Here is an 11,771-nt window from a genome sequence, read left to right on the forward strand (position 1 = left end):
TGGCTCGCCGTCCCCGCTGCCAGCGGAGGGGTCGGGCGGTCACTGCCCGCCCCGTCTCCTGAGCGAAGTGAATCGGGACGCCCTGAAGGGCTCCTGTGTGCCCAAGGGGCGGCGAGAGATTCCCTTCCGGCTCTGTTAAGTTGTTAAATCGAAACCATTAGAAGACTCCTATAGCGGAGGGATGGTAAATCTCCTTTCCTTTTTTTTTTTTTTCCTTCCCCTTAATGGCAACCATGTAAAGTTGGACTCACCACGCTTTCCCCCCTCCCTCCCCCTTTCTCTCCAAAGCTGTCGTGTCTGTCGATGGCAAGCCGGTGAGACTTCAGCTCTGCGACACAGCTGGTCAGGTCAGTGAAGCCACTCATTTAAGTGACAGCGGGAGGGGAGAAGCTGTTGCGCAAAGTAGTCCTGGCTAATGACTTCATGGATTTGAAAGGATTCCCAGTGTTTGATCATCTTATTAAACTGCTATCGTTTTCGCTTCTGCTTCACCCACTGCTTTGCCCGGGGTCTGTTGAAGGGTGGGGGATGTACTGTGCCTCCCCATAGTGGCTGGGCGCAGGCTGCTGCTTTGCTGGCTCAAGCTGCTGCTCTGCTTAGCCTGACTGGAAAGGCTGAACATATTGGGGATGCAGGGGGCACCTGGTTTTCTCTTTGAGTGGTTGTCACTGTCCTTATTTTTGCTAAATAACTGTGGGTTTAAGAACTACGATGTTTGGGATGGACGCATGCAAATCATCCACAGCTGTAAGTGTAGGGCACATGCAAAGCATCCACAGCTATAGGTGTCTGGAGGTAGAGACCGTGTTTTTGAAGGGGCACAAGCTTGAGGGAGAAAGAAGTCCTATTGCGTGTTGTCCATGGAGACTGCGTATTTGCCATTCCCACACCCTTAAAAAGCGCTGCCTCCTCAAAGCTGAGTTTTGCTATAGTCTGAGTCTGGGAGGGTTGAGGGTGGCTGATGCCTCTCAGCTCCTGATTTGCCTGATACATAAAAAGAACCCATTTCTTACTGCCTTGTATTTTCTGCAAGTCCCTGGCTTGTACCACCCTGAGCAGTGTGCAGCACTGATTGCCAGGGGTTGAGTCTGGATAGCCCAAAGTAGCCAAAAGTACTTCTTTACCTACTCTGTTTCTTGTGTTTGAAGGCAGCAGGAGTTAGGTTCCTGCACAGCATTGTGGATCTGGGACTGTACCTTCACCAAAACCACTCTGAAAAATCTCAGTGGCCTTAACACACAAACCTATTTAGATGAGTTGTAACTGGGTGCCCTACTTAGGAAAGGGGTTTGAAGGGCTGTGCAGTCCTAGACAGCAGCGTGGGACTCCCACGTGCCCTACAAACTGATGCTAAAATCCTACAAGCAGTCTGAAGAACAGCAGAACTGTCCCATGGTTTCATGCCCTGCTGAAGGGATGAGGTGGTACCGCAACAGCCTTGGCTGCGCGTGTTCATGCGCAGAGCGTGGCAGGTGAAATTGGCCGTGGGGTGACAGCCTCTGGAAACGCGGCCGCAAGCTGCAGGAGGAATGGGCAGGCCCGGTCACCTCTCGTCTTCGGTGCTGTTAAGGGTTAAAGTGTTTGCTCCGGCTGCCCAAGTGCAGCTGGAATGGGCAGAGTCACTGCTTTAAAAATGAAGGGGTTATCTAAACCGACAGAAAGCGTCCCGAATAAAAGATACCTAGCGGGATACTTTGGTAAAACTGCTGCTGTGAGGTGGCTGCTGAAATCGGCAGCTAAAGAAGCACTGCAGGCAGAGGGTAATTGTATTTTCAGCATCACCAGCCTGCAGAGGTGTAGGGTCCCTGCAGGTCGTGTACCTGCCACTGAAACTGCAGGAGCGTACTTGGGATATAAAGGATGCTATTTCATCTCGGTCGAAACCCTTAAGACCTGGGTTTGGCTTTCAAACCTCTTAAATCGAGCCCTTTTGAGGTTTCTCACATAGCAAGAAGAGGCGAGGTGCCTGTCTGTAAACGGCCCTGTCGTTGGGAGCAGCATCTCTCAGTGAATGCGGGGATTCTCTTGAGCCAAGCCACCAGAGCCTGGTTTCCTCTGAGGCTTAATCTGGGAATCAAGAGAGCTAATGAAGCTTGCTTTCTTGACTCGTGTTTTATAAATCGCTGTCTTTCTCGGAGATGCTGCTGGAAAAAATTCATTCGAGCGGAACAAGACTTTTGAGGCTTCCAGGGGGCTTTAAACTGCATATCCTGGGCCTCCAGAGGCTTTAAAGCAAAATTTCACATCTCGAAAATTATCATGGAACTTGCAATTCAGCAGTAAACTGCTGGTACCAGAGAGATGTTTTCAGCTGTGTGTGTTCTTTGCACTTTCAATTCAGAGAGCTTTTGAAAACACGGTCCGTTTTAATTAAAATGTCACTGCCGCTGAGGCAAATCCTACCTGTTCAGGCTGCTAGTGTTACCCTGCTTTTATCCTGCTGTCAGCAGAAAAGCAGCCTGCCTGGAGTTAACCCTTGCCTCTTGCTGCATTCTTCTGCCTAGGATCAGCACCGCCTTTGTTACCATGAGGTTTTTGGCTTTCTTGTGGCTGCTTCCTGAAGCTGAAAAAGGGCCTTGCCTTGCTGGGGTTTGCACTAAAAGAGGGGAAAAAAAAAAAAAAAACCAAACCCAGGAGAAAGGTAGCTGGGAGGCCTGTTTGCAGTTTGTTTGATGTGGCATGGGTGGGAGGGAAAGGTAAAGCTCTTACTCTATGCCATTGGCATGTTAAGCCTGCACATTGTGAGTCGTTATTGCTGCCATCAGATTTTAATCCTTGGGCACAATGGCTGGGAAATTATTCCCATATCCGGTAGGATGTTGTTAAGTAGTCACCAGTTTAAAAGCTGATTCCAGGAATGGTTCCAGGAAAGGTACCTTGCTCCCTGCCCTGGAGGTTGGGGGTGTCATCAGGAGAGCTCTGGGGTAGGTGGGTGCTCCTCGTGGGTGCTCCTTGTTCGTGGGTGCTCCTCCTCTGAGCAACTCACCGACTCACCCCAGTGAGAGGTGGACCTGTAGAAAGTACCTTCTCCCTCCCGTACTTCATTTTTGGCTTCGTTGCTCGTATGCCGTAACCTGCTTCCCGCAGCGTTGCTCCTTTGCTGGCATAGGGCAGAAGGGCTTCCTGCAAAGAGCAAAGGATATATTTGAGCACTCGAAACAAGCTGTGGCGTTAGTCAGAAAATCTCAGCTACGCGGGGAAGCCACCCCCTTCGCCCTGCCTGCCCTACGGTGGCAGGGTGCCTGCTGGCTAGCAGCCGTGAGACCTCGGGCTGGGTACGGGCGACTTCTGCTCGTCACACGCCTCACTGGGTGTTCTGGGTGTTCCTCTTGAGGTGCCTCTCAAGGTGGCAGTGGCAAGCAATCCTCAGCTACCCCAAAGGTCAGCGGCAGGCTAGAGCTGGGAGCGGGTCGGGGTGTCCTCCGGGGCGCCCTCCAGGGCTGATGTGCTCTTTCTGTTGGGTGCTAATGCGATTGCCTTCCATGCAGGATGAATTTGACAAGCTCAGGCCTCTGTGCTACACCAACACGGACATCTTCCTGCTGTGCTTCAGCGTGGTGAGCCCCTCGTCCTTCCAGAACGTGAGTGAGAAGTGGGTTCCCGAAATCCGATGCCACTGCCCCAAGGCACCCATTATCCTGGTTGGGACGCAGTCAGACCTCCGGGAGGATGTCAAAGTTCTCATCGAGCTGGACAAGTGCAAGGAAAAGCCGGTCTCGGAGGAGGCTGCGAAGCTCTGTGCCGAGGAAATAAAAGCTGCGTCCTACATCGAGTGCTCTGCTTTGACTCAAAAGAACCTCAAGGAGGTCTTTGATGCAGCCATCGTGGCTGGTATTCAGTACTCGGATACCCAGCAGCAACCAAAGAAATCCAAGTGTAGGACTCCAGACAAGATGAAAAACCTCTCCAAATCCTGGTGGAAAAAATACTGCTGTTTTGTATAGGGGTTATGAGGACCCAAGTGCTGCTCTGAGGAAATCGAATAGAAGCTATATTAGCTGAAATCTCATTCTGTGTCGTCCCAAGTGTATAGTGTAGATCTGTATGTATGTGTATATGTTGCTACTGGATATCTCGGTTGCCCTTTTGAGGGTGGCAGAAGGATTCTTAGTTAAATAATTACTATAAATCAGGTCTGGCATCCAGTTACGTGACTAAAACCTCTCATTAAGGCAGAAGAGCACCACGTGTCTGTGAGGGTAGAAGGAGTTGTCCAAAGGATTTGACTTCTCTTGTTGTAAGGTGTTTGTGACGAGGAGGAGCACACCAGAGGCCTTTGCTGCCAGGGCTTCGGAGGAGGAACCTGCGACAGTGGAAATGTAGAGCTCTGTACACGGACGATCGAAGGGAAAAACAACACTGTGCCTCCTAACTGACATTTGTAGCTTTAAAACCCCAGTCTTGCTCTCTTCTCCATGTCTTCCCAAGCCAATGCTCTTAGGAATCGCTTTAAAAAGGGTATGCGAGAGGTGTAATCTATACGCAGACGCCACGGTTGGAAAGGTCATGAATATACCTTCAGCACACAGTGAGGGAACCTAATCCCTTGTGGAGCTGACATCTCATTTCTTACCTCCTGACTTTGTGAAAGTCCTTTCTGTCCTCCTTCCCAGGAAGCCGCGTGGAAGGCCGAGGATCATGACCAAGCTTTAACTCGCTACCTCGAGCAGTGGCAATTTCCTCTGTATTTTTGCGGACATGACGACAGTTCATCTATTTCAGCTGAAAGGAATGTAAATGCTGTTGTGTTGTTTTTTTTAAAATACCTTTTTTTTTTTTTAAAGAGATGTAACAAATAGCGTGCAGCACCATGTAAACTGCATCTGGTTTTAAGTCTACAGCCAAGAATTTCAGGATGCCCCTCCTTACCTTTTAGGCCGCTAAACAAATAACACATCAGGCAGATCAAGATTTATAACAAACTGGAGTCTAGAAACTGAGGCTGCTGTGTCCTCCTCATGATGCTGTTTTCAGCCAAGTTTATGTTCCCCTTCTAAAGGCAACAGTCGCTTGTGGTTGAATGTTGTCCAAGCTCATAGTCGTGAAATTGGCTGAGGCCACCCCGGAAATTTAACTGATCTTTTTTTTTTTTTCCTCAGATCAGTCCAACAGATGAGCTGAAATGTGCCTAATATGTAGCTGAGTGATCGACATAGTGCAGAGTTGAGTGTGACCTATTCTTGGACTAAATCTGGTTCCTACCTTGCCTAATCTTACCTAAGTGTAATTCCAGCCCCAGCGAGTTGGAGAGACCAGAGGCATAATGTGACTCTCTGCAATGATCGGTATTTTAACTTATTCTGCAGAGGACATTTAGTTTGTGCTGTCTGTCTGTCTGTCTGCCTGCCTTTTTATGGCCCTGACTACGTTTTTTTCCCTAGATATTTCAAGATCGGATTATATTCTTTTTTTTCCTTTTTCCTTTGGCCATAGCCTTGAAGTGACCTTTTTCATAGTCTTAAACTAAAATGCAGTGACAGAAAGCCGGAACCCTTTTTTCATCAGAAATGAATCAATGCCTGATACAAAGAAGAACTGTGGAAGCCATTTGAGTTGATAAAGCTGATCACAGTTTACCTCCTGGCCCATTAAAGAAAATGACACTATGTAAATGGATTCTGGGCTGTATTGGCATAGGCTCCACAGGCAGTATTTTTATCTCCTTTATAGTGAAATGAGTGCAGAACGGGTAACGTTCCATCGCCGAAAACTTGAAAATGAGATGGAAATCTTTACCTAGGGCCTGATTCAATAAAAATGTGTTGGCTTCTTCACTGGAACAGCCTGGAAAAACAGTTTCCATATCACAGAAGCTGGATGCATTTAACTTGGTTGCATCTGGTTGGTAATGGTTTAATGTTTACTGATCATGAAGTTAACATCTGAGCCTTTATATTTCTTACTCGAATGCTTTGACAAGAACATAAAGCCAGATTTCTCTTGGGTGCTTTGCTTCTCTGTAAAACGGTCTCAGTTGATCAAAAATGTGGGTTTGGGGAGGAGACAGGCTTGACTCTGAGCAGCTTCCATTTGCAAAAATAACAAAATTTCTTCTGCAAGATCATACTGCTTAGTATCACGCCATACTGGAAGCAGCAGGTTATATTTTATAAGCAGCCTGTTTCATAGTCTGGAGTAGCATTACTTTTAAAAATAGCCAGCTGTGACTGTTTCTGAAAATGTGATGTATATACAACTTGTTATAGCCCTTTACTAGGTGTGTGTAAACTGAGGTCTAATAACTTTACGAATACTGCTCTACACGGGGCTACACAGGGTCTAGGTTTTAGAAATATTACTTTTAAAATCACCAGTATTTTACAAGCGCAAGTGAGGAGGAGATGCCTCTATGTAGTCTATAATCTGATGTGCCTTATAAAAAAAAAAAAACCTCTCTTCTGTTTTCTAAGTGTAGGCTATATTCCGAAAGAATTATTTCATGTGATAATGATATAAATGAGGTATTTGGAAATAAATTCTGACCTGTGTACGCATTTGCCTCTGCTGCCTGCTCGGGGAGGCTGGAGGGCAGTCCCTGGCTGTGGATGATACCTGGCAGGGAGGAGGCAGCACTGCCAGCCTGGGGCTGCGTTCCTGATGCCTCTGGTTAAAAAATACAGATTTTGCCCTGCCCTGCCCTGCCCCTTGGATGCTGGGCTGGGTGGAAGGGTGCGATGGTGGGTTCCTGCTTCCTGGCAGCACGGAAGCCTCTTGCTGTGGCCCCGCGGGGCATGGGCAGGCTTGTGCCTGGCCCCAAAAGTAGGGTGAAGAGCAGGAGGAGCACAGCTGGGCTGGGGACACCTGGGGGGACACCAAGACCGGTGACATCGTGTTTCAGCTGCTGCAGGTTTTGCCATGCGTGCCTTGGGGCAGCCTGAGAGCATTTCTGGAAGAGCAAAGCCGGTTCCCTCTTGGCACCAAGGGTCTCGTCATCCCCTCCCTGGGTCCTGTCCTTAGTGGTGGGGCCCGAGACACGCAAGGTTTGAGGTTGTTCATGCCCACAGCGAGTGAGGAGCAGCACCTAGAGCTCTGGGCATCCCTGGGTCCTGCTATGAAACCGCTCTGGAGAAGGAGCTTCACTCGGGACCAAGGTTTGTAAACTGTCACCGTTGCATCTGTTTTTGTGGAAGCTGAGTGGAGCGAGCACACCACGGTGACATACTGGGATGCCCGCCCATGCCGCCTGTCTCCTGGGTCGTAAGGCTGGTGTATTTTCAACCACTGAAATGCATGAAACCTGCATGAAGCAGAGGAAGGAGATTGATGTGCTGTTCCTTTTTCCCATGGTCGGTTCCTCACTGAAACACAAAGTCTTGGCTTCGTTTCTGCTTTGTTAACCGACGTGTTGGGGACTGCCAGGAGGCTTGTTCCCCTGGTCATGCCTGCAGCACCGATCCTGCCCGAGTGCCCGGGTCGGCACGCTCCTTCCTGGCAAGCACCTGGTGTTGAATCACCACTGCCGTTCCTGATGCCTTTGAAGAATTGCTTCCACTGGGTTTGTAGGCTGGGCAGCATGAAGTCGGGATGTGCTCAACCGAGAGCAAGTTTCCTCCGCTTTGCACGCTGGCTTTGCAGGAAAAGGGGCTGCTGCAGGTCAGAGCCCAGAACCCACTGTTGCCAAATCCCGGTGCAAACATCTCTCTGCTATCTGTGAGGCATTGCTGTCGGTACTCATCCTGACATCTGGCCAGGCATCTGGCTGAGGCAGTTCAGGTCATCCTTTACGCCAGGGTAGGATTGTGCATGTGTGCGCTGCTGTGATCAAAAGGCTCCTTCAGCTGCCCTGTTTCTGATGGTGGATGGGCTCACAACTGAGGCTGATAAGAGCATACTGAAGTCAGCTCGCTGTACCTAAGGTTTTCCAGGAATACTGAAGTCACTGCTGCTTTGTGATGGATGGAAGCTCCCAAGAGAGGATTTTGTTTTCTTTCATATCAAAGTGCTCTAGGAAAAACTGATCTTTTGTTTTTTTCATGGAAGAAAAATCTCACCTTTACCATTTTTCCCAATGTATCTTGCGCACTGGACATAGCCCTAGGGTATGATGGAGAGTTGACTGGACCTCAGACATTGACAAATGTGGCAGTTTTGGGAGAGGGTGTCTCTAAGAAAACGTCACCAGCCTCTTTGCTTTTTATTTTCTTCCTAGATACCGGTTACTGACCACAGAGAGGGAGAAACTCCTGCAGGAGATGGCCTTTTTGTGCGACCGCATGCAGCTGACCTAATATTGTCATATGTATTATGCTTAAACACTAAGCCTCGCTGAGGTGCGTGAGTGTCCTTGCAACTGAGCAACCTTTCTGAGCTCTAGTAGATAACTGATGGGCTCAGAGGTTTGTACAGAAGAGACCTTGGTCGACTTCTGCCTTTAGTGTTGCCCTGGCATGCAGCAAGGTGAGGAGAGGGAAAAACCAACTACTTAGGGAAGAACGAGACATTATAAACCTCAGAAGAACTGGCAAAGGGACTCCTGGGCAATGGGGAGTGATAGAAACTACTTTTACCTACTGCAGGCATAAGCGGTTTAAAAGCTCAATTAGAGAATTGCATGGGGAAAAAAAAAGCCCCAAGGAGGGCTGTTAGGTACAAAAATACAGCCTTTTTTTAGGAAGTCTCAAAGCTGCGGATGGCTGGAAGCTGGGAGGAAATATCACTACATGCTATAGGGAAAAATCACTCTGCGTTCGCTCAGTTCTTATACTCTCTGCCCAAGCATCTGTGCTGGCTAGGGACAGGATGTGGGATGAGGTGGACTTTTGGCATCAACCATCACAGCTGTCCTAATGTATTTAATGTTTTTGAAAGAGCAGGACGAGTTTCAGGCCAACAGCAGGGCCCCAAAATCCAAAAGGACCTTCTGAAGCTTTAGCTTCCCATATTGCTTGCAGCTAGTGGGAAGACGTAATGGGATGAGGGTTGTTCATTACCCATTTAGTGCAGTCCTCTATGGTATAACCTGGGGAACAAGCAGTTGTGTAATTCAATGGCTTTTACCATCTGAGGCAGAGAATTCTTCAGTGTTACCAATTTATTTCCCCACACTGTTTTAACAGGATGGATAAATTCGTGTTGTATATGAAGAAAGGCAAAAAGCCCCAGCTTGGACCAGCTGCTTTAACTCAGTCTCAACTTTTTAAATCCAGCAAGGGAATTGCGTCCAGAGGAGGAAGCATGAGGATCAGCCTTGCTGATCTGCGAGGGACTGCACCGATGTCCCGAGGCTCTTCAGTGCCGAGCAAGGAGACCTGCTGCAGGCACTGACTCAGACCCTGGTGGTGGGTGCAAGAGTGTCCCCGGGGGCCTGTTGTTCTTTAGGTCTGTGGATTTAGGTCAGATCCTGATCTTATTATTTGGAGGCAAAAAGAGGTCAGAGCTGCAGACCTGTAAAGCTTTATGTAGCCTGAAAAAGACTCAGACAGGCATCCCTGTTAAGCTTCTGGAGCTGCAGGTGGGTTTGTAATGACCTTGCCTCTTCCTGGCTCCTTCCCTCTAACTTCACCAGGAGGGATGAATATTGATCCTCTACTGCTGCTCAGAGTTTTCCTGCTCTTGGTGGTCCCCTGGGTCCAGCCCACCTACCTCAAGTCCTCTGTAAATTGTAGCCTGCCATTGCTGTGCATAAGCGTTAATTACCCAAAGGAGCTCATTTTAGTATCTGCCTCACCAAGTCACGTAGGAGTCCCTTGGTTACTGTTCATCAGAGGACAGGCTTAGTTGCTTGTCTTGTGCAATCCCAACCCCAAAACCTCGTGCAAATCATTTTGCTTACCCTTTCTAAAAGGTGTGTTGTCATCACCAGTCTCCCCGTGTACCTGTCAGATTTTTCTGACTCCTGGTCCACAATTTATTCACTTAACTCCCAACATCTTTTTAAAATCCTTCTTTCTCGGATGGTAACTTTAGCAGCAGTGGCCCAATGGAGTGGATATGGATGGGATAAATATGACATGGGATAAAGCAGGGTCCTTGTCCAGGCAGCTGCTACTTTTCCTATCAGAGTGGGATGTCCCTGGTCCTGTGTTTGCCAGAGGCCCTTTGTGGCCACTTTGGCTGTGCCCTTCATGCCGTCGCCTTTGCTGGTGCTACTTGTTAACGATGGCAGAAAACCAGTGCCAGGTGGAAATGTGACTTTTATGTTTCGGTTTTCCATTTTCCAGTTGCTGGTGGAGTGAGCGCTGCATGCACAGAATCCTGTCTTTTGTCCTGGAAGGCACTTGGTCTTCCATGGTTCAGCGGGGATAATAACACCATGAAACAGCTGCACTGCTTTCCCCTGCCTACTGCACCTCGTATTCTTTTGGCAGAGGAACGCCAAACAAGATTTATCTGAGAGCAGTGCTTGAACAATACCCCCCAAGTCATCCTCTCTTTCCACGGCTGCCTCTCCCCCCGTGTTTCCCTCTCTATAGGCGATTTTCTCATCTATTTTAAATTCAAACCAGCATGTTGCCTGAAGCCTGGTGCTCAGCATTTTTCTGCTCCCTGTATCCTGTTCTTCCATCTTTTGGGCTCTGTCACAGCCTTTCCACATTTTAATTACAAGCTCAGCAGGCTTCGGCTTTCCTTGTTCCTCCAGGCTGAGCCAAACCACTCCTTTTTCTTTCTCCTTATTTTCGTAATGTGCCACAACCCACCTCGGCGAATGCGGGGAGAAGACGGGCAGCGTATCGCCGAGCAAAGACTGAAGATTGGGTGGCGATAGGAAGGGGGTTTAGTCTGCCCCGCTGCTCGTTGTTGTGAAGGTGATAAGGCAGCACCGAACGCCTGCATGCGGGGTGGCTGTTGACATCTCAGGGCGAGGGCGCCTGCCTCTGCCGGGCTACAGGCAGAGCCCTGGCCGTTTTCAAAGGGCTTTGAAGTACCCCCTGACAATCTCCTCTGGGAGATAAGAGATTGCAAGGAAAGGAAGCCGTTCCTGGAAACAGTTTCAGCGGCACGTATGTTTATTTAGGCTGGGTAACCCAGAAGGAGGCCAAAACCTGGGCTGCTGACACACAAGAAGACATGCAGGGATTCAAGCAGAAAATGTAAAGTAATGTGAAACCTCCGGTTTTTAACTTTTAAATCAACCATTTTTCCAGCATCTGACTCAGGCCTGCAGTAGTACGAGGTAGACATTGGTGGTTACATCCCAGTCTGGTCCTTCCAGTATCTGCATAGAGCTGTTACTCGTGAATTTGCCTTCTCCCTTGCCAATGCCATCTGCCCACACAGCTGCCCAGGACAACCAGCCCCAGATGTCCCACATCCGCTGCATGAAGAAGTGTTTGTTGTTCTTTGTTTTAAACTGAGCTCCTGTCAACTCTATCACGTGCTCCCCAGCTCCAATGCTGCAGGAGGTGGTGAAGAGCAGTTTACAGGTAAACAGGTGACAGGTGACCAGGTAAATGGCAGTGTGACTTGATCTACTGCCTTCTCTGTTTTATAAACCACCATTGTCTTTGCTTTTTCCCTCCCCAGCTGAAGAATCCCAACCTTTTTAGTGTCTCTTCATAGGACAGTTGCTTCATCCCCTTGATCCTTTCAGTTGTCATCCCTCCAGGTCTCTCCTAACCTCACAGTCCCACTGCTGAGGGGCAGGGAGCAGAGCCACAGGCAAAGTCTATGCCCCATGTTTTGTTCTTCAACACTCTTCCTGAAAATGCCCAGCATTTTATTGGTGGTGTTTCAACAAGATTTAGTGTTGAACCTTATCAAAAACTTTCTGGAAGTCCTGCCATATCATGTCCCTGGGAGCCCCGTTACCCACAACCTTGCTTTCACCCTTT

At 48.7% G+C, this 11,771-nt stretch overlaps 1 protein-coding gene across 1 annotated transcript; it reads left to right on the forward strand.

The window, feature by feature from the left end:
- Positions 1 to 241: 241 nt before the first annotated feature.
- Positions 242 to 3,944, forward strand: RHOU (ras homolog family member U; the record flags this gene model as incomplete). The annotated part of the gene is made up of 2 exons (XM_010158307.1): positions 242 to 347; positions 3,489 to 3,944. Coding segments are annotated over 2 exons (562 nt in total), but the record flags the coding sequence as incomplete, so codon positions are not given.
- Positions 3,945 to 11,771: the final 7,827 nt, after the last annotated feature.

Source organism: Eurypyga helias, unplaced genomic scaffold (genome assembly GCF_000690775.1).
Source record: "Eurypyga helias isolate BGI_N326 unplaced genomic scaffold, ASM69077v1 scaffold9169, whole genome shotgun sequence".
NCBI lineage: Eukaryota > Metazoa > Chordata > Aves > Eurypygiformes > Eurypygidae > Eurypyga > Eurypyga helias.